At 39.4% G+C, this 23,345-nt stretch overlaps 1 protein-coding gene and 1 pseudogene across 5 annotated transcripts in view; both read right to left on the bottom strand.

Annotated features, from left to right (window-relative positions):
* The window catches only part of CDK15 (cyclin dependent kinase 15), a 112,132-nt gene that overhangs the window by 69,893 nt on the left and 18,894 nt on the right, over positions 1-23,345 (bottom strand). For 3 of the 5 annotated variants that reach the window (XM_012508345.2, XM_004092006.1, XM_003253951.1), the window contains exons 1-6: positions 20,056-20,264; positions 19,197-19,346; positions 18,888-18,982; positions 13,551-13,630; positions 3,209-3,303; positions 2,389-2,451 (exon numbers count right to left, since the gene is read on the bottom strand). In XM_012508345.2, the coding sequence (XP_012363799.1) occupies positions 2,389-2,451; positions 3,209-3,303; positions 13,551-13,630; positions 18,888-18,982; positions 19,197-19,346; positions 20,056-20,178 (606 nt within the window). In that variant the 5' untranslated portion in view covers positions 20,179-20,264. Of the gene's footprint in view, positions 1-2,388; positions 2,452-3,208; positions 3,304-13,550; positions 13,631-18,887; positions 18,983-19,196; positions 19,347-20,055; positions 20,265-20,295; positions 20,415-23,345 lie in introns of those variants that run through there. The other 2 variants (XM_004092005.2, XM_012508490.1) reach the window with 2 other exon arrangements.
* Positions 1,280-2,175, bottom strand: LOC105738966 (annotated as a pseudogene).

Raw genomic sequence — 23,345 nt, 5'->3', positions numbered from 1 at the left:
CTACACAAATGTCCTATAATAGCATTGGTGTGTATTTCTTATCTCTTGCTTTTGGCTGTAAGTCCCTTGAGGGCAGAGATCATGTCTTTTATATCTAGTTACCCTTCGAAGCATTTAGCACAGTGTCTGGTATGTGAGAGTCACTCAGGCCTGAAAATCTCACTCTCTCACAGTTATTCTTTCTCCAATCATTCTTCTATTTAATCAACACCTCTAGGTCCTTGAACTCTTCCACTCTCTTCGTAACTATCAGCAAGCTGCTTATCTTCACTTCCTTCCCTCAGATTAGACTCAGACTAGATGCCACTGGCCAGCACATTAACTTCTGTCTTGATAATCTCTTCAACTCTCTTGCCTACCTGTCTCTTCCTTTCACATGTCTGGCAGAACTTCAACTCTGACTCAATCCAACTGTCTACATTCTCTGCTCCTCTATTCAAATTGCCAAGCGTTACCATAAAAAAAAAAATCCCGTGATCCTGCAGATAATGTAATGGTCTTCATCCTTACCAGGGTCCTTAACACACCATGAAACATTCCTATTTGATTTCCTAGTTAGCTCCCTATCCCATTCTCCACACAGCTAACTGGTATTTTAATTTTTTTTTTTCACTCTCCTTAACCCTTTGTCCTCAAACATTCCTTTCCAAAACCTTACTTCCAAGACTGGGTTAGGTTCCCTTATTATGTGTTCCCACAGTATTCCTAGTTACCATGGTCATAGGCTTTAGCACTTTGCTTCTCACCGCCTGTTTATTTATTTGTTATAGCACAACTTACATGTTTCTTTTTTTTTTTTTTTGAGATGGAGTCTTGCCCTGTCACCCAGGCTACAGTGCATTGGTGTGATCTTTGCTCACTGCACCTCCGCCTCCTGGGTTCAAGCAATTCTCTTGCCTCACCCTCTCGAGCAGCTGGGTTTACAGGCGTGTACCACCACACCTGGCTAATTTTTTGTATCTTTAGTAGAGACGGGGTTTCACCATATTGGCTAGGCTGGTCTGAAACTCCTGACCTCATGATCTGCACACCCTGGCCTCCCAAAGGGCTGGGATTACAGGTGTGAGCCACCGCTCCAGGCTAACAACTTATATATTTCAAATGTACGAAAACTAGTATCATTTACAGTATCTTAAGATAAATTTCCTTTGAATGGGAGCTTCCTTTCCAATACTTTGAACTCTACAAGATGTATCTAGAAAATTTACTACTATGGAAAATGAAGACTGCTTACATCGAGTATGGGGGAAGAGGAAGGGCCTGTGGTTTTTCTTTTTGATCAACTGCTGTAACACTGTCCTTCAGATGGCTGAGGGAGTTTCACATTTTCTTTAGACATCATTAGGCGCTGAAGCTCTTGAAGGATAACTTTGATGATATATGAATTCTGCCATTTTGCTAGCACTGATATGGCTCTTGGGTTCACCATTCCATTAGAACTATTAACTCCATTCATATTAATTTTTGTTACAAATCTTACAAAGGGGAGTGCTTCTGGGTATTTAGGTCCACATTCTATTTTAAGGCTGTATATTCGGCTTTCATAAATTGCCCGAGCCCATGGTGGCTGCCATCTTGCATTGCTGTCGCTTGAAGACTGGCCCTCACTGCCTATTTAAGTTCATATATCTTAGTGGACTTTAAGCTCATTGAAAATAAGAAACACAACTTATTCATTATTGAAACCCCAGAACTTATTACAGCAATAAGTACTCAATAAATATTTCTTAAATGAATGAATAAATGAACACATAAATAAATATTAGTTAAATGAATAAATACATCATATACAAATTTCATATGGTTATTTTAAGAGCCAATCAATTAATTAATGCCAATAAAACCTTAGGGAATAAAAAGTATGAAATATAAATGGTTTCTAAAATTTATAACAGATGTAGAATTATAGCTAATTAAGAGTTTATTATTTCTATTCTAATGACTGGAAACATGGGAGTTAGGGCCACATATATAATAGGATCTGCTAGTACAAGTATTGCAGACTTCATCATAGACCACAGTAATCTGATATGAAGAAGGTATTTATTTTTTGATGGCCTAGCTTTACTTTTTTCCTTTTAGTATAATTCTCCTTCACTCGTTTATTCATCTAAAGGCACATTTGCATGTGGCCATGACTGACAGCATCAGGTTGCTCAGAAAACATTGCTCCATATCTTAAGAAGCAACTCAGCAACTCTTTTTCTTTTTTCTTTCCTTTTTTTAAAAAAAACAAAAACAAAAACAAAACAAAACTTTTCTGTGGAATATCAGTGATGTCCATCCTCTTATTTAGTATCATAGGACTTTGCTTGGTGAGGCAGTCTGTTTCAGAATTCTCCTTCTGTGGGCAAGCCAGGAGAGGGTCCTGACCCTTAACGTACTCACTCTGACATTGTGAGGATGAAGCCCTCCTGGATGCTGAGACATATACTGGGCCAGGTCTGTGTGCTAAATAAAACAGCGGAGAAAGAGAAGAGAGTGAAGTCAGTGGTGCTTGGATAGCGTCCTAAAGCAGAATATTGACTTGACTGTCAGAAGGTATTAAAAAGTACAGAATTTTAAGAATAAGGTGCAAAAGGAATATAACCAGGTTTTCTGAGAACCCACTGTTAAGGTCAAACACAGTGTGTCTTTCTAACTGGCTGCTCTTAGAACAAAGACTGTTTCTCAGCACAGAGATGCTCATTTTAAATGACTGGCACTGAACACAATGACGCAGGAATTTTTCACTCTCCAAGTGTCCTTGGAGGCAAGTCAAGTACACATACCTTGTAAGTTCTTTCTGCTTATTTAAATATGTTTTCTTCCAAAAATACAACATGAGTTATTCTTTAGCAAGCTTGCATACAATTTTTAAATATCTTGTGATTTTTACCTTGTCAATGAAAAAATGTTGGATTCTGCTCAGATAGTGATTAAAACTAGATTAAAAATAAGTGCAAAAGCTTTATTTAGAAGGTAAACTCAAGATCCTCATTTATTATTGCTGATGAGGGGAAAAGGGACAGCAAAAGTTATGGGTAAGGAAGCAGGACCAAAGACGGATGTGGGAACAATAAGGTTCTACTAATCACAGTAATGAAAATTTCCATGATACTTTCCACATTGTAATAAAAGTTTTATCATGCCATAAAATATTAACAGATTCATTATACAAGTACCAGGCTATTTTTCTCAAGTGTTGTAAAATGCTCGAACAACTCACCATGTATTCAAAAACGAATGTCAGTGTCTCTTTGGTGTGGATTATGTCATGCAGGAGCACAATATTGGCATGTTTCAAACCCTTCAGGAGAGAAGCTAGAAAAAGTAAACAAAATGTTAAATCCATCATTGATAATGAAAGTGCTGCTCTAAAGATATCAGACAGTATATATTTTTTAAACATTTCAAATCAAACATTCTGGTTATTTTACTGCTGAAAAACAATCTCTTGTGGCAAAAGAATATTTAAAATTACAAAGAACCTTCATTATTTCAAAAATGGCAAATCATTGCATTTATACAACTTATTGTTCCTACAGGCTAGAGTGGTTGCAAAAAATATGTTTCCATTTACCTAATCAATTTCATCAAAGCACTCAGAGCACTAAATGCTCCCCTCTGGGAATCTCATCAACCCGGCTTCAGAGCTACAGGAGGAGAGGCCTGGAGAGATAAAGGGCTTTGGAGGAGTAGGAAATGGAGTGTTCTGCCTTCTAGAGCAGGACTTTGCGACATATGACCAGTCTCCAAAATTCTAACTCCCACAAGCGGTCAATAGGGCTGGTGGATATGATTGGTGGGAGACAGAGATAAGAGCATGGGGTAAAGAACTGTTGAAACATGATAGAGACTGGAGATGATTTCTTAAAGGTAATGTTGCAAACCTCTGTGGAAAGGAGAAAATGTGAACTTGAAAAGAGGAGTCGGCCAAACTTGGGGAGCCCAGGGAGGTGAAAGTGGAGAAGGTTGAGGGCTTTCTCTTGCCTCTTCAATAATAGGTTACTAAAGGCAGCCTTGAAGGAAAGAAGTTATCACAAAAGGCCAAGTGACAGGGAGGGGTTTGAAAGTCTGTCTTTGGAGTTTCCGGAGTTAGGAAGACCTCTGGCTTCAGGAAAGCAAAGACTAGAAAATGTACAATAAAGAGACCATGAGGCCGTGCGTGGTAGCTCATGCCTGTGATCCCAGCACTCAGGGGAGGCCGAGGTGGGTGGATCACCTGAGGTCAGGAGTTTGAGACCAGCCTGGCCAACATGGTGAAACCCCGTCTCTACTAAAAATACAAAAATTAGCCGGGCGTGGTGGGGCATGGTGGTGCACACCTGTAATCCCAGCTACTCGGGAAGCTGAGGCAGGAGAATCGCTTGAACCTGGGAGGCAGAGGTTGCAATGAGCCAAGATTGCGCCACTGCACTCCGGCAGGGATGACAGAGCAAGACTCCATCTCAAAAAAAAAAAAAAAAAAAAGAGAGAGAGAGAGATGATGAGGCTCACCTCAGGGCATCCCTGCATGAAGAAATCGTGTCTTTAAAGCTTAAAGGAAAGGAAAAGTAAAGGATAAAAACTCAAAGCAGCATTCTGTAGCCTATGCCTGTATATCATGAATCTCCTGCACCAACTCCCTCCCAGTGTAGAATTCCATAAGATTAAAAACAACTGAAATACTCCCTTAAATTTAGGAACAAAATTATTTTCTTTAGGCATCAACCTATTTTAGTGAATCTGTCGTTTTGCCCTCCTGACAGCCATTCTCCCTTCTAGTGGAGGCACTTCTATTTTCCCCTGGAAAAACAACCGTCTTCTTCCTCAGACCATACTCATCCGGTGGAGCTGACCCTGCGTCTCCCCAAGAGTGGGCATGTGACCCAGGGCTGACCAATCAGAGCACGGCTCTCTCCTATCCCTAGTGATTGGTTCAGAGACAGGCACAAAACCCAAGTTTGGCAGAGCCCTGTTTTGCTGGTGCCATTAGAAAAGAAGTGCTTTCTATTGTGAGAGCTAAACCTGTGGGATTTAGCCAAGAGTTGCTGGGGTCAGATTACCAACACCTGGTGACAACATGCCTGGGAATAAAATGAATGCACAGCAAACCAGTGTTGGGTAATGACAGACACGGCTTCCTGATGATATTGCTTATGCCCTACCAGCCTGTAGTTATCAGATCTGTGAGCCAGTGAATTTCTCTCTTTACTTGTCAATTTAAGCTGACTTAAACGCTGAAGGACCTCCATCACACCTGTTAACCCTACTTGCTGTAATGACTAATGCTTTAATTTTTACTTTTTGCCCCCAGAGTCCTTATGGGCTAAATTTATTATTTCACTTTGACAAATGTGTTGCTTTGTAAATGTAATAAACAGCTTCTCAGGCATCTGTTTAATCTCCCTAGTCTCAGACTGAAGGCCACATGGGAATTGAGGGAGTGACTTTCCCCCTTTTTGAGATGCTGCCACACCACCTAGTACCACACTCAGCCAAGAGTAAGCACTTAATTTGTCAAACATATTTATTGAATGTCTTAAGGAGAACTGTCTGTGGAGCCAGAAGCCCTAATATGAATCCTGGCCCTGTCACTTCCTGAGTAAGCTCTGGAGAGTATCTCAACCTAAGTCTCAGTTCATTCCTTAGGAAAAGAGACATCGTCTTTTCTGACTTACTTCATAGGGTTGATATGAGGATGGAATCAGATACCATTTGTGGAACCTTGGTAAATGTAAAGCATTACAGAGGCAAATTAGAATTATTATCCCTTCCCTCTTCTTGCCAGCTTCTTGCCCCTGTCTTTCACCCTGAACCCCACTAAACCTTTACTCTCAGTCTTAAAATCTTGTTTATGGTATGTTTCTGCTAGAGTTTTAAATACCTTCCATATTTTCTGACCATCAGTTAAGAATGCTTATACTTTAGGTATATTTTTATTTATAAATTATCTCATAAATTTCTCTCTTTCCCCCACCCCTATGTTACAAAGCATATAGCAAAATTAGATTTCAAAAGGATATGGTAAAGCTGAAATTGCTAAGAATATTGTTAAGATATTTTAATTTTATGTTTAGTATAATTTTAGTCTCACCTATTACTAAAACTCCAGATGCCTCTTTTTAAATCATGATGGCATGATTTGTTCATTATGATGGCCTCATGCTCTCATTTGCTAAAATGGCCAAGGAACAATATCTACTTGGAATGAGGCTTCCTGCTAACAATACTGGGTATAAATTTCATGTCATTTTCTTGATAATTACAGTTTTTGTAGGAGTAGGAAAAGTGTCTGTTTTATATTTCTCTGTTGTTCACTTACATGGGAATTACTAATTTTACCTTCAACCCACAGTTTCTTTGCAGAAATCTTTTTAACCATTCATCCATTTTATGAAGATTAACCACTTGTACATGTCAAGTCCTCTCAACTTTTTATCACATACAAATCTATTGGCATTACCTTCCAAATTGTCCAGAACCCCTCCCTTCTTGTCATATCTTCTGCCAGCACCCTGGACCAAGCCACTATCATATGTTGGCTGAATTATTGCAAATGCCTCCCATCTGCCTGCTTCCCTGCTTCCCTCCTATGGCCACTTCTGCACAGGACAGCCAGACACTGCTATCCTTCTCAAATGAGTTAGTGCATGTGCCTCCTGGTTCCAAACCCTCCAGTGGCCTCTCATCTCATGCAGAGTAAATTCAAAGGACTTGCGATTTCCTGCCCACCCCACTGTTGGCTGTGTCCATCGTGACCTGTCATCTCCTCACACTCCCATCTTTGCTCACTTGGCTTTAGCCTCATTGGCCTCCTGGCTGTTCCTTAGACACACTTGCAAACACATTTCCACCCCAGGATTTTACAGTTGCCAGTGTCTTTTCCTGTAATCCTCTCTTCTCACCTCTCTGCCTTCATCCTCCCTCACTTTCTTCAGAGCCTCCGCTCAAATGATACATATAGGTACAGACTTCCTTGACCATTCTAGATGAAATAGCAGCCCTCTACTCCAGCCCACCTCGGCAGCCCTCCACCCCATCCCACCTCTACCCCATCCTACCCTCTCTCTCTGGGCCCTGCTCTATTCTTTTCCATAGTGCCTGTCACCACCATCTGACATTTTATATATATAAATATTTGTTTATTGTCTGTCTCCACAATTGAGAATATAAACTCCATTAAGAGTGGGCACTTTTGTTTTTTTGCTTATTGCTATATACTCAGTGCCTAGAACAATGTCTGGCACTCAATAAATATTTATCTTTAAATCAGTGGTCACTAATTACCTAATATCATTTCTATATCTCTAGTTGGTTGGTAAAGGGTGTTTCTGTTGAAGATGCTTTTATTCCTTCTTTTAGTTGTCTCCCTCATTAGATTATAAATGTTGTATGCTTTATGGCCATTCCTATTACTGCTTTTCTAGTGCCCTAGAACTACTGAAATCATTATATGAAAACTTTGAATTTTGCTGAATAATGAATAGGGAATTCAGATGAAAGAGCAGATGATGTTTAAAGCATTTATCTCACAGTATTGTTTATCATTTTGGTCCATCCACCAGAGGGATCTGAAATGCCTACAGCCTCAGATGTGTGGGTCTTAAACCCAGGAAGAAAAGGTCTTTCTTTCTTCTAATTTTAAGGACATTTTATAAACTGCACAGCAGGATGTGATATCTGTCCTGCAGACTAAACAGTTGAGGGACACAAAAGTCAACTGAGAAGGGCAAAGATCCTAAAATTAGCATTCTGAGTCTCATAAAATAGTGTTTTTTATTATTAATGTATCCTATGTATACTTATTTTTGTTTTTCTTCAAAGAAAAGACACAAAAGTAAATAGGGATGTCTTTAAGGCTCCAGAGGAAAGCTGATTCTCCAAGTCCTAGGATGTGGCTCTATGTAATGAAGGCCTCGTAGTCAAAGTTGTCTTTAGGCTGTAAACTCATTGAGGGCATGGATTGAACTTGCCCTTGTCTTTGCATCTCCAGCACTAGCACAGGCCTGGCATGTGGTGCTCAATAAGTGCTCATGAATTAATGAAAGCCAGGCCATTTGTAATGAGTTTATGAGGAATCATATAATGAGTCAATGATGGAGTCCTCCTCAACCCTCACTGGACATTGAATAAAAAAGTGTTTCTAGTCCCTGTTGTTACATTTCCTCTGACTTGAGAATCACAGATCAAGTCAATGAGTCAAGTTATGCATTCCAAGAAAAGAAATAATTGAAATAATTTTAGATAAATGTTAGAGAAATACTAAGACAAGTGTCAGATAAGTAGTTGTCTTGGTATCTTTGGAATTGTGGTGCTGATCACATACCATTATCCTGGCATTATTTTGTTTTATAAAGATGTAACTATGCACAATGAATTTGCTATATTTGTGATGTGATTTGATTGTGTTCAATGGCAGACTTTCTGTCAACCAGGCCTACCCTAGACTATTTGTGGTCATTGGCAATTCAGAGGTTCAAATCAGCCTCCTCCCCTGCCTCATTGTATGACCTTAGGGAGGCCCCTTAGCCTATTTTCGGCTCAGTTTTCTCATATATGGATTGGGAATCATTACTTTATAATGTTTTTACTAGAGAATGATCTTAAAAGATTCTTAGCTGAGACTGTTTCTAACTTAAACACTGCAATTACCGGCACTGTAGAATCAATGATAGAATCAGAATTGACGAATATACAACATGATATGTTATTTTCTTTAAAATATTTCTTCTGGACACACAAATGGCCAACAAACATGTGAAAAAATTGCTCAATGTCACGAATCATCAGAGAAATGCAAATCAAAACCTCAATGAGATACCATCTCACACCAGTCAAAAAGGCTATTATTTAGAAGTAAAAAATTAATGGATGTTGGTAAGCTTGAGAAGAAAAGGGAATGCTTATACACTGTGGGTGGGAATGTTAATTAGTTCAGCCACTGTGGAAAACAGTTTAGAAATTTCTCAAAGTGAGGCAGGGCAGGCGAGCCCCCAAACTGGGGCTTAGCCTGGGAGGGTTCTTGGCTTCACCCAGGAAAGAATTCAAGGGTGAGCCTGTGGTGTTAGCAGCTTTTATTGAAGCAGCAGTGTTCAGCAGCAGCAGGTGTACCTCTCCTTGCAGAGCAGGGCTGCCACATAGGCAGTGTGCCCAGAGTAGCAGCTCAGAGGTAGCTCTACAGTTACATTTATACCCACTTTTAGTTATATGCAAATTAAGGGGCAGTTTATGCAGAAAGTTTTAGGAAAAGAGTGGTAATTCCAGGTTGTCAGGTTGTTGCCATGGGAAAGGGTGGTAACTTTCAGATGTTGCCATGGCAATGGTAAACTGACATGGCACACTGGTGGGTGTGTCTTCTGGAAAGTTGCCTCCACCCAGGCCCTGTTTTGGCTAGTCCTAAATTTGGTTTAGTGTTCAAGCCCCATCTCTGGAGTCGAGTCCCATCTCCTGCCTCAAAAAAACCAAAAACGGAATTACCATTTGACCCAGCAATTCCATTCCTGGGTATATACCCAAAGGAAAATAAATTGTTCTGTCAAAAACACTCCTAGACTTGCATGTTCGTCACAGCACTATTCACAATAGCAAAGACATGGACTCAACCTAGGTGCCCAGCAATGGTGTACGGGATAAAGAAAATTTGTACACTGGCACCATAAAATACTATGCAGCCACAAAAAAAAAAAAAAGAACAAAATCAAGTTCTTAGCAGCAACATGGATGCAGACGGAGGCCATTATCCTAAGTGAATTAATGTGGGAACAGAAAACAAATACCACATGTTCTCACTTACAAGTGAAAGCTAATAACTGGGGGTATTGGGTACACACAGACATAAGATGGGAATAATAGACACTACACCAGGGACTCCAGAAGGGGAGAGGAAGGGAGAGGGACACGGGTTGAAAAATTACCTATCAGGTACTATATTCACTATTTGGGTGACAGGATACCTCAGCATCATGCAATATACTCATGTAACAAACCTGGACATGTACCCCTTGAATCTAAAATTAAAGATTAAAAAAATACTTCTTCTGCATTTTCCTTAATGTTTATATAAAATGTATAATAAAAAACGGATTCCTATTTTTATTTTTACTGTTGCCAAACAATAAATACTTTAGTTAAGCATTTCCAAATTCATCATAATAAAGTAGAAAGGATTTTAAATAGAATAGATATGGATTCTAACAACTCTGATTACTATCTCTGTGACCTCAGACAAGTTACCTAACCTCTCTGAGGCTGGAATTTCTTTATCTCTACAACAAAAATAGCACATTTTACTTCCTAGGGTTGGTATAAAGGTTTTAAAAATATATATTATATGGGGGGGGAGATTATGTCATATGCCTGGTCCTCAAAAAAGATTAGTTATATGACTCCTTCCTAAGAAAAATGCTATTAACAGGCTGAAAGTCCTCAGTTTAAACCAAAAGTTGACCACTTGAACAAAAATATCTAAAACAATGCACATTATTAAGATATTGCTATAAAGTTTCATAAAACTAAGAAATGTTGTACTATGTAAAAACATAACACATTAGCCTATTCAAATGAAAGTATTTTCTCCTAGTTGTAAAAATAAACACTTAAAATACAATTCTAAAGTCAATTATGAGAGATTTCTAAGGCACTATGAAGGCCTCTGCTTTTCTTAATTAGCAAAGGAACGAGGGTGGTAGGGAACACGTCTATTTTGTGTATTGCTGTGTATCTAGCAGTTCGGCAGAGTGCCTGGTCATAGTAGGTGCTAAATGAATATTTCTAGAGTGGGTGCATAGAAAGCATATGAATTTTTGAATCAGAGAGATTCGGTTTGAATCACCACCATATAGTGGAATAATATTAATAATATCTATCTCTAAAGATTGTTAAGAGGATTGAAAGAAGTATGAAAAGCACCTGACACATGTATTAAGGTATATTTCCCTTGGGAGGCTAAGACACGCGGATCACCTGAGGTCAGGAGTTCAAGACCAGCCTGGCCAACATGGTGAAACCCTGTCTCTACAAAAAATACAAAATTAGCCGGGTGTGGTGGCGCATGCCTGTAATTCCAGCTACTCCAGAGGCTGAGGCAGGAGAATTGCTTGAACCCCGAAGGCAGAGGTTGCAGTAAGCCGAGATCTTGCCATTGCAATCCAGCCTGGGCAACAAGAGCAAAACTTCGTCTCAAAAAAAAAAAAAAAGAAAAGAAAAAAATTATTTCCCTTAGTGCTGTTCATACTTTTGCTAGTTTCATAATATCACATGTTAAGGTCAAATGAAAATAGTACTCCAAATGACCAGACTAGTAAATTGCCACATGTATTCTACCTGTATAGAAAGAGACCATATATGTAGTAAAATCATACTTAATAAATCTTTGGCTGCTATACCATCAGGGCAGCCAAATTGTTCAGGAAAAGCAATTCCTGCTTCAAGGCTTTTTAAAGAAGGCTGTATTACTTGTTCAGTTTTCCTGCACGTGCCTTTCGGTTGCCTTTTTAGCTAGTGACCCTGGATTTTAGCTAATGAACTCCAGCTGTTCTTATTTTGCCTTCCAGCCCTTCTCATTTAACCTCCTGTCTCCCTGGTCTCACATCCTTAAAGTTCTTACAGGAAAAATGGGACAGTGCCAAAGTTTTCGAATAAAGCCTCATATCTTCTTGAGGGGAGAGGGCTCTTTTAACAAGGGCTCCAAGCTTTTATAGTGGTGTAAAAAGAAACATTCATTTTTGGAAATTGGATTCCTAACAACCTCCAATGTGTCAGAAATCCTCTTGTGGTTTTTAATATTACACAAGCAAAGCATTCGGTAAGGTAAGTCCATAAAACAAACCAAGAAAGTCCACAGTTGACTACTAAATGTAATTGTAAACACCTGTGATGGAGAGGCAATTCCTCCGTAAATATGCAATGAAAGAAACATTTAGCATACAGAACAAAACAGATCCAGCTTTTCTGAACCATGCTGAGAACCATCTGTTAGCAAACCTGGCAAAAGGTTTCACTGTTACAGTTAAATGTCAACCTGAAAAACTTGGCTGTGGGCAATATCTAAGCAAAGCCAGTCTTAAGCAATTGGCAAACTCAAGCTCACAAAGGAAACCTTCCTCTTATGCGGGTGACCTGGGAATTTCTATTACGTTCACAAACACTCTTTAACTTATCCATACACCTCTTTCCAAATCTGATCATCCTTTCATGGAGACCATTAATAAGTACATTAGTTAATGCAGTTTCCATTATATTAAACACTTAAAACCATGCCTTCTCCCAGAATGCACCTGATCCTACCAGGATGAATCTCTGGCTAAACCAATAGCCCATTTGGCCCTTCCAATTAAATTCAAAATGATGTATTTCCCAGGGGCTCTGACAGACTTTTGAAAAGGGTATCAAATTCAGTTATAAACTCATTTTCTGAATTGCTTTTTCCATAACCCATCCTTCCAAGCTCAGTTCAAAATCTACTGACTCCATCAGTCACACTGAGACTAACTTGCTCTCATCTTAGTTTATGTCTTTTATACACTTGTAACTTGAATCATGTGCTCTGCTAAGACTGCAAATGATGGAACAAAGATATGGGTTTCTCTTCTTATCCATCACAGCATCCAGCAGCATACTCTGCATATAGCATGTGCTCAGTAAAGAACAGAAGATAAGTAGTTAAAAGTGGGAGAAAATAAGGCCGGGGAAGTGCCATTTCTCTGGGATTTTGCTGAAATGCATAGCAATCCTATCATCATCTTATTTCAAATGGCTCATGCAATAAAGGTTGATAAATTATATTTTTAATGATTCATTTCACTATGTTGGCTTCTTGATGTTTATATTATAAAGTATTAGTTATCTTGATGGTAAATAAGACATTACCCAGGAAAAGAAGAATGGAATAATAATGGTCAACATTTGTTGAACTCTGAAAAATTGACTCTGTGATAAGTGCTTTATATACATATTCTTGTTGAATCCTCATAACAACTCCATGAAATAGGTACCACTATTATCCTCTTTCTGCAATAAACTGAGTAATAAATAAGTAAAGTAACCTACCCAACATCATACCACTAGTGATTGGTGGACCTGTGCTGCAAACCCAAGTCCATTTGACACCAGGTTCCTCACCCATTTGCTGTACTGTCCAGGCCACAGAGAAAATCAGGCAGAACACTAAAAATGCATGCCTTCTGCAGAATCTCCAAGTGCTAGCTAACAACATGCTATGTTCAGGCAAATTTCCCAGGAAGAATTTGTGTGATTATATATTTTCACTTTTATAGGAATTTTCTGAGGTTATATAGGTATAGCCTTAGCACCTAGCATGAGGCCAAACACATGGAAAGTATTAGTAATTGCTCAGTGAATTCATAGTTTCGGTCAAGTGATATAAGAGTTTTAAATCTCAATTTCCTCAAAATTAAGTAATAAAATAGCAGTGTACAGGCTCTTGAAAAACTTGTATGAAAAATAAAAATGTAATTATAGTATTCCAGAAGAATCAAAACTAGATGCTGAATGGATCAATGCAATACATTTTTTACCAAATCAAGGACTCAAAACAAATCTATTGGGTCCATTTCTGCTGTTCTTACCTTCTCGGATAGCTGTAAATGGGACTCCTTCCTCTGCATTCATGCTGATGACTTTTAAAGCCACTAGTTGTCCATTTATTCTAGAAGAGAGGGATTGAGGGGCACACACTTATTGGTTCAAAGCAGCAATTTATACCAAAGATGGCTTAACAAAAGCACTTTCGCTTCAAAATATATTCTAGCACATAAATCTATAATTTTCTCAAAATAAAAAGTTTAACATGTATCAATAAATACATAACATATATATTGCAAAGCATTTTCCCTCTTTGCTAAAGTGATATATATATGTCCATTATAGAAAATTTGGAGCTTATTATTATTTTTCATCTGACTTATTGTATTTTTTTTTTTTTTTTTTTTGAGACAGAATCTCGCTCTGTTGCCCAGGCTGGAGTACAGTGGCATGATCTCGGCTCACTGCAACCTCTGCCTCCCGAGTTCAGGCAATTCTCCTGCCTCAGCCTCCCGAGTAGCTGGGATTACAGGGGACCCCCACCACACCTGGCTAATTTTTGTATTTTTAGCAGAGATGGGGTTTCGCCATGTTGGCCAGGCTGGTCTCAAACTCCTGACCTCAGGTGATCTGCCCACCTCAGGCTCCCAAAGTGCTGGGATTACAGGTGTGAGCCACCATGCCCAGCCTTGTAGTGGTCTTCTAACAGTTTCCCTGCTGAGACACTTGCACTCCTACTATTTACTCTCAGCAGAGTAGTTGGAGGTATACTTTTCAAATGACAATCAGGACAAGTCAGTTTTCTGTTCAAAAGCCACCATATCTCCATGCGTTACTTAGAATAAAAGCCAAATTCTTGCAGCGGGCTTCTAAGTGCTACCTGATCTTCCCAGGCCACACCATTATCTCTCTTCATTTCCTCCTACTCTCCCCTCATTCATCATTTTATTCATGATATCAGCTAAGTGCTGAGAATAGAGAAGAGATTTTAATGCAGGTATAAATCCATTGTTCTTAATACAGTGGGATTAAAATCATATAGTTAGTAACTTTTTCTCCTCCGTGTAACTTTTCTCTTATAGTTCATTCTTGTACAATCCGATATTTAATAAAGATTTAACATTTCATCAGGCCGGGCACGGTGGCTCATGCCTGTAATCCCAGCACTTTCGGAAGGCAAGGCTGGTGGTTCACGAGGTCAGGAGATTGAGAACATCCTGCCTAACACGGTGAAACCCCGTCTCTACTAAAAATACAAAAAATTAGCCGGGTGTGGTGGTGGGCACCTGTAGTCCCAGCTACTCGGGAGGCTGAGGCAGGAGAATGGCATGAACCTGGGAAGTGGAGCTTGCAGTGAGCCAAGATCGTGCCACTGCACTCCAGCTTGGGCGACAGAGCGAGACTCCGTCTCAAAAAAAAAAAAAAAATTCATCATATAAATGTACTACACTGTATTTAGCCAATTTCAAATGCCTTTCCATTGTTTCTAGCTTTGGGCTATTATAAAAATACTGTGATGATCGTACTTGTTGACAAATCTTTTCACAAAACCCCAATTACTTCCTTAAAGCAGTGGCAGAATTGCTGAAACAAAGGGTACGCAATGCACATGTTTTTATTGATTTGCACTCATGTTCCCAAACTGTCCCATGGAGTATACTACCTGGTCATGCGAATGGCCATTCTCATGCTCCCCCACCAACATGGGGCAGGTTTTGTTTTGGGGGCTTTTGGGCTTCATTTTTTAGAACAGTTCTAGATTTACAGAAAAATTGAGAATGCAGTACAGAAAGTTCCCATCTATCTCTCATTTAGTTTCCTCTATTGTTAACATCTTACATTAATATGATACATTTGTTATAATTAATTAAAAATATTGGCACATTATTACTAACTAAAGTCCATAGTTTATTAAGATTTCTTTAGTTTTTACCTAATGTCTTTTTTTTGGTCCAGGATCTCATTCAGGATTATATTTAGCTGTCCTGTCTTCTTAGGCTCCTCTTGACTATGACAGTTTCCCAGACTTTCTTTGTTTTTGATGACCTTGGACAGTTTTGAGGAGTACTAGTCAAGTATTGGGTAGGACTCCCCTCTTTTGGAACTTTTCTGATATTTCTCTTATGATTAGACTGGGTTATGGATTTGGGGGAGGTAAAGTACCATCTTTATCATATCATATTAAGAGTGCATACCATCAGCCAGGCGCAGTGGCTCATGCCTGTAATCCTAGCACTTTGGGAGGTTGAGGCGGGTGGATTGCCTGAGCTGGGGAGTTTGAGACCAGCCTGGGCAACATGGTGAAACCCTGTCTCTACTAAAATACAAAAAATTAGTCGGGTATAGTGGCACACGCCTGTGATCCCAGCTACTCAGGAGGCTGAGAGAGGAGAATCGCTTGAACCCGGGAGCCGGAGGTTGCAGTGAGCCGAGGTTGCGCCACTGCACCCCAGCCTGGGCAACAGAGTGAGATTCCATCTGGAAAAAAAAAAAAAAAGAGTGCATACCATCATCATGATTTATGACTTTTGATGCTGACTTTAGTCACCTGTCTGAGATAGTGTTGGTCAGGTTTCTCTATCCTAAAGTTACTCTTTTTCCCCCTTTTTCATACTGTACTTTTAGAGAAATGCCACTATGAATGACCCACACTTAAGGAGTGGAGAGTTATGCTGTACCTCTTTGAAGGTATATTATCTACATAAATTATTTGTATTTATTTGGCATGAGAGATTTGTTTCTTCTCTCCCATTTGTTAATGTACTGAATCATTTATTTATATCAGTATGGACTCATAGATATTTATTTTATACTTTGGGTTATAATTTAATACCACTTTTTTTGGTTGCTCAAATTTTTGCTGCTTTGTCCTTTGGAAGCTCTTTCACTTGGCTCCTGCGTCCCTCTGACATAGCCCTATCATGTGGGTTGGCTTTTTGCTTTCATCTTCATTTTTTTTGGCCTATTTGAAAGGTAAAAAGGTTTATCACATTTTAATTTATATTTATTTAACCATATGTGAAACTGACTTTTCATAAGTTTATGGATCTTTTCTGTCTTTCTTGTGATTTGCCGATTTGCCCACCTTTTTATTGAACTATTTTGCATATACTTTTCCCCAGTTTCTTTTGTTTGCCTTATCATGTCTTTGAAATTTTGTTTTAAAGTTTTATGATGTAAGTATTTTCCTCAGAACATGGTTCTGTGAAATTCTCCCCCAAACTCTGCAAAGAGTTTTTTTGGCAAATAATGTTTATAAGAGAAAATGCTTTTTTTTTTTTTTTTTTTTTGAGACAGTGTCATTCTCACCCAGGCTGGAGTGCAGTGGTGCCAATCTCAGTTCACTGCAACCTCTGCCTCCAAAGTTCAAGTGATTCTCCTGCCTCAGCCTCCTGAGTAGCTGAGACTACAGTTTTATAAATAAGTAACACTTGAACCAGGAATCTGATGGAGGGGAGGAGTCAGCTGTGTTTATGAACAGTGGAAGGCAGCTCCAGGCAGAGGGAACAGCAAGTTAAAAGTCCTTGACTGAGGCAGGAGCAGTCTGGCATTGAAGCAGAAGAGCGGAAGGAGATGAGGACAAGGAGGAGCTGAGTGTGTGCTGGGGAATGGAGGGTAGGGATTCTATAGGGTCTTGTACAATGACCATTCCAGAGACTGTTGTATTAGATATTTACAGGATATTTGTATTAGAAGATCTAATAATGCAAAGATGTCAATAATTCTCTAACTTAGAGTTTTGATATATTCTAAAAATAGCCTAAAGCAACAATAATTAAAATCATGCAGCACAAATATAAGAAAAGATAGATTAAGGAAACATGATTTTTAAAAGACTAGAACAGAAAGAATTTCAAGTATTTGTGAGATCTAATATATAATCATGGCAGCATTTCAAACCATCAGAGAAAAGAAAATCTAATAAATGGAGCTGGGATAATTGTGAATATACAATATAAATTCCCAGTAGATGAAAGAGTTAAATGAAAAAGAAAACATACAGTAACTAGAAGAAAAGATAAGTGAATTCTGTGTAAACTTTGGGCTGGAAAGGTCTGTTTGTGCAGAACAATCAAAGTCAGACCTCAGAAGATCAGGAGTGTCCATGGGGCCCACGTATCCAAGTATGTTCTACGGTGCCCCCGTTCTGAGCCACCTTGAAACAGTTACCATGGCCAAATTGATATGAGGAAGGTTAGAATAAAATAAAATGCGGTCCTTTATTGCAGATGTTCTCAGCATTAAAAAAAGTTAATGTACACCATGACTAAAACAGAGTAAGAAAGTATAAAGGGCCAGGGGCAGGAGAGTTGCTTGAACACAGGAGGTGGAGGTTGCAGTGATCTGAGATCGCACCATTGCACTCCAGCCTGGGTGACAGTTTCCATTCCAAAATAAATAAATAGATAAATAATAAAGTGAAATAAAATTGTATGTCCCCTACAATCCTGTTTTAACATGTAAAAATAATAATAACAGCATAAATACTAAGATAAATAATAAATAGTCTTATAGTAGTTATATAAAATTTTTCTTTTTTCTTTTTTTGTTTTTGGCCAGTTAAGTGAAGCAGTGGGAGTGGAGAAGGAACAAAGAAATCTGTAACTGGTTGTGATCAAGTAGTTGTAAACACCGCTGCACTCGGATCAGCTATATTTTTAAAATTAATATTTAACCACTATTGAGCCATTACTTTTCTCTCTATTGGAGTAACATAAAGAAAAAAGCGACCTTCCAACTTTCCCACCTTGACTAAAAGGGGAATTGATGGATCTTTTACATATATTTAACAAAGTTGGTTGTTTACCAAAATTAGTACTTAGCTTTTGGATAAGCAGTATTTTTATTCTCCAGACATTTTGTGTATTTTGCAAGTATAAAAAAATCTAGGATTTATCATCTTTTGCATGTACCATAATTTGCAGCAACCAACTTCTGTTTCTTCTATAAAGGCCAGGTGGAGGAATGAAGCAGCAAATTCCAGGTTGCCATTACAAACTTCTGTCATTGTGATTTAGGGAGGGATATAAAAAACCTGTTAGAGACGCTTTACCAACTGTGCCTCCCACCAGCCTGAAGAGTGGTAGTTGTTCTTTGGGTCAGTAGTAGAGAACGTCTATTTTCTTTGAATTCTCTGAATTGAATGCAAGAAGGGAAAGGCTGATAAACACTTAAGTGGGCTGATTTTAATTAGGGCAGGGCAGGTTTGTTTTTCTTTCAAGGCTGTTTAAGTCATCATGTCTCTCTCCCTATTGGCCATGGTGTCTTGCATAGGTCCTGAGTGCTATGAACTTCTATGATGTCTCACCTGGTTTATAATGTGAAATTGGGGGAGGCGGGACCCTCATCTCTAAAGTCTCTCCCAGCTATGTGTCACTCACCTGCTAATCCCCTTGTAAACTGTAGCATAAGAGCCTTCGCCCAGCTTCTCCAAGTTCAAGTAAGATGAGGCTGCCCCAAAAGCGAGGCTCTTCCTCTGCTCTAGGGGAATGGGGAAAAGGAGTGGGTGAAAGGGAAGAGAGAAAGAGCACTTTTTTTTAATGTTGACTTTTTTTCCCCAGGGAAATTAGACAGCATTGCCAGAGCAGACTTGGGAAGGCTCGCTCAATAATTGCCCTGGAAGTAAGGGCCGGCTTCCCTAGACAAGCACACATTAAATTCTTCTTGATCAACATCAGCTGCTCACTCACCCACTGAAAACCCTGCCTCAGATCCTCTTCCTGAAAAGAATCACTGTTACTCCGTGGCCTTTTACTCTTGAACTTCTGGGCACGGACAGCTTGAAGTCCCCTGGGGTGAAATGAAGTCATGGAACATGATGCTTCTTTTAGGTCTGTTAGCTAGAGAAAAAAGAAAGAGCAGAAATCAAATTTATGCAAAGTAAAGATTCAGTGCCTGGTAAAACCATTTTTTCTTTATTTGCCTCATTTTCACTCTTCAAATGTTTTCTAAGCTTCCTGTACCCCCAAAAGGCACTTTTCTTGAAAGATCCCTGAAAAAGACCATAATGGTATCAACTCCTGAAATACTGCATTCTTTCTTCACCTAAAAATGTGTCTTTAACATTTAGGTTAACCTAAATCTCTTTGATAGATGTTTTCCAACTTTTTTCTGTTTGAGTCTGGCTTTTTTTTTTTTCCATGTCCACTTAATTTATTGCTGTAGGGGAATAATCTATGGCATTGCTAATAATCATTAACTAATTACTAAAGTTTCGAATCCATAGCATACCAACTAATACTGCAGCTTGCCTTTTAAGTTTCAGCTCTGTAATTTAGGACCTTAGAGATTTTGAGAGAACTACTTTCTCGACTTCAAGCCAAGTGAGTTTCGTGCAGCCCAAAGCCAAGGATTATTTTTCCCTTTTGGTTTACAAGAAATTCCCCAAATTTGATAACTACAGCCATAAATTTTCTGTGACTTTAATAGAATTTTCATTTTATTGGTTTAGACCTACAGCAAAAGATCAGACCCCGCTACGAAAAGGGAGTGTCTGAACTCCTTGGTTTATCAATAGAGAAAGATGCTCTCCTCCTGGGATACAAATACCTTGAACGCAGCCTCCATGGTCTCAGGCTGACTCCTCCGACAGCTGTGTGCCTCGCCTCCCTCTGAACAACGATAGCAGCTGCATCCAGGCTGTACAGTCTTTGCACACAGCTCTTGACCCATAATCTTCTGGGTTCAAGGAGAAAACCCGCACTTGAACCTTTCCCCCACTGCCTCTCCTATCCTCGTTCTCTCCCTTTTTGCCAGAGGTCAGCAGCGTGGAGCTTTCATATGACTCACATGATGGCTCTGCCTGGAGCAGCCTCACAACTTCAGCAGTTTTTCCTTATCAGTGCAAGAAACTCCACATCAGACAGGGATTGCTTGCATTCAGATGTGCACAATTGAAAACGAGGCAGCTGCTATTGAACAGAATAAAATTTGGCACAGTTAAGGTTCTTGTTCTGGCCACAAGTTAGTGCTATTGGTATACATAGTTTTTAGGAATTGACATTGCTTATCTATGTAATGATATTTATATGATATAATTGATAGTGATATTGATATTAGGTTTTCCTGGTGCTAAAGTGGACATGTTGAGGAGTATTTTTCTCCCTACCTTTTATCTGAAAGCATTTTGGTTTTCAGACTTTAAAACAAATTTGCTACCTAGCTAACTTTTAGTAGTCAAAGAAACCACAGAATCATAAAACAGGAAGAAACTTGAAGATATCTACTCCATCTATTTGCCTTCAAACAATAGTGTATCCAATAGTCTTAGAAGGGTTGCCATTCATTCATTTATTCAAAAACTATGTGGTGAGCACCTATGTTGTTCTTAACTATACAAATGATGATATTAGCCAATGGTGATGGAGAGAGAGGAGTTTGAATGAAATACTTTCTTCCTTTCTTGCTTGTATTCTTCCACATATATGTAATTAATGTTTACTATATGTAAGTACTATATTAATAGCACGACATGTCAAGGAATCTGGCTTAAATTTGTTTGCAGTCTCTAGTCTTCAAATGCAACATTTTTCTCTGTTAGATTCCTAAGATTATTGCCACTATAATGTACTAATCATAGAGTGAGACAGAATGGAGGATGTATAAACACTCAATCATTATTAAGGGAAAAAATAAGAGTCATGTCTATTATCACAACAATATTTACGAATATTTGATATTTGAACCTCATGATGGTTTTTAAAAATGTTCATGTAATTTAATTATGAGCATGTATTTTTTCATTTCAAAATTGCCACAAGAGAAGAGACTTAAGCCAATTCCAAGATTCAATCTAGAGATATTTTTTGAAAAAAAAGAAAAAGAAGAAGAAGAAAAGGAAGACTACTTGGCTCAAAGACCATTCAACTTTTTTTTTTTGAGACAGTCTCGCACTGTTGAGTAGGCTGGAGTGCGGTGGCACGATCTCGGCTCACTGCAAGCTCAGCCTCCTGGGTTCATGCCATTCTCCTGCCTCAGCCTCCTGAGTAGCTGGGACTACAGGCGTCTGGCACCACACCCGGCTAATTTTTTGTATTTTTAGTAGAGATGAGGTTTCACTGTGTTAGCCAGGATGGTCTCGATCTCCTGACCTTGTGATCCGCCTGCCTTGGCCTCCCAAAGTGCTGGGATTACAGGCGTTAGCCACTGCACCTGGCCAAAGACCATTAGTTTTGACTGACAACTGAGAGTGAGAAGCTAGTTTCTCAGAATATTTAATTCCATTTGAATTTATAATAATATAATTATAATACATTTTATCAGAAATGCTAATTTCTTCCTAAAAGATTGTGAATTTCATCACATAAAAGTTATGTCCCAGGTCAAGTTTATGATGTCTTTTCTTGCATTTTTTTTTTTGGAAACAGGGTCTCCCTCTGTCTCCCAGGCTGGAGTCCAGCTGGGCGATCACCGTTCACTGCAGCCTCAGCCTCCTGGGCTCGGTGATCCTCCCACCTCAGTCTTCCAAGTAGCTAGCTGCAGGCCTGTGCCAAGACAACCAGCTAATTATTTTTTATAGACACAGGGTCTCACTATGTTGCCCAGGCTTGTCTTCAACTCCTGGCTTCAAGCATTCCTCCTACCTCAGCCTCCCAAATAGCTGGAACTGGGGGTGCACGCCACCATGCTTGGAATTTTTTTTTATTATTTGTACAGACAGAGGTTTCACTATGTTGCATAGGCTTGTCTCCAACTCCTGGGCTCAAGTGATCCTCCTGCCTCCCAAAGTGCTGGGAATACATGTGTGAGCCACAGCATTGGCCTATAGCCTGATTATTAAAGGGTGTAAATTGCTATGTTTAGATACTAGAATTAGCTACTTTTTTTTTTTTTCTTCCAGAGACAGAGTCTTGCTTTCTTGCTCAGGCTGGAGTGCAGAAGCTATTCACAGGCATGCACCATGTACCTGCCTAGAACTTCTGGGCTCAAGCATCCTCCCACCTCTGCCTCCCAAATAGCTGAAACTACAGGTGTGTGCAACCACACTGGCTTTATAGTCTTGTTTAAAGCCAAGGAAAAATATCTGATGACTTCTTAAGATGTTTTCTTGCTGTGTCAGAAATAGCTTTTGTTCTGAAAGATTTCTGAAGGACAAGACTTAGATGATTTCATTTATCATTGTGCATTAGGCTCAGCTTGTGAACCACTCCAGATTGGCTTGGCTGCACCTCCTTTAGCAGCCTGGTCGCCATCATAGCAACAGAGGCCATTTCTGGGGTCTTGAAGCGCACTCATTGTTGCTGCCACCTCCCCCCGTCATAGGACAAGGAGCCCCAACACATGAAGCTGACTGACCAGGAGAAACCCTTGTGCTTACCCACCAGCCTAAATAGACCAAGAGCCAGAGAGGCTCAGGCTTCTCTCGCAACTGCTTGCGAGGGCCAGGTGATACAATCCAGAATTGCAGGAAGTTCCACGGAGCACACTTCCACCATTGGGAAACCAGAGATGTTGTGGAGCTGAGATCAGCTCAGAAACATGCTCCATTTGGGGAGTGTCACTTGAGCCTGGGAGTTTGAGGTTGCAGTGAGCTATGATTGCATCACCCACTCCATCCTGGGCAAAAGAGTGAGACCCTGTCTCAAAAAAAAAAAAAAAAAAGAGAGAGAGAGAGAGATGAAAGATGAAAGAAAGAAAGAAAGGGAAAAAAATCTTCCATTTATAAGGTTGATCCTAAAGTAATTACAGTTTTGCCATTACTTTCAAGGGCAAAAACTGCAATTACTCTTGCACCAACCTAATAATCCTAATATTTGCTCTCTCCTTCTCCTCACTTCTACTTCCCTAGGATCGCACAAACTGCCCCTACAATACCCACCCCCCCCAACCCTTTTGCTTCA

Source organism: Nomascus leucogenys, chromosome 22a (genome assembly GCF_006542625.1).
Source record: "Nomascus leucogenys isolate Asia chromosome 22a, Asia_NLE_v1, whole genome shotgun sequence".
NCBI lineage: Eukaryota > Metazoa > Chordata > Mammalia > Primates > Hylobatidae > Nomascus > Nomascus leucogenys.
The sequence above is the reverse complement of the archived record's forward strand: the minus strand, read 5'-3'. Positions and strand labels throughout refer to the sequence as shown.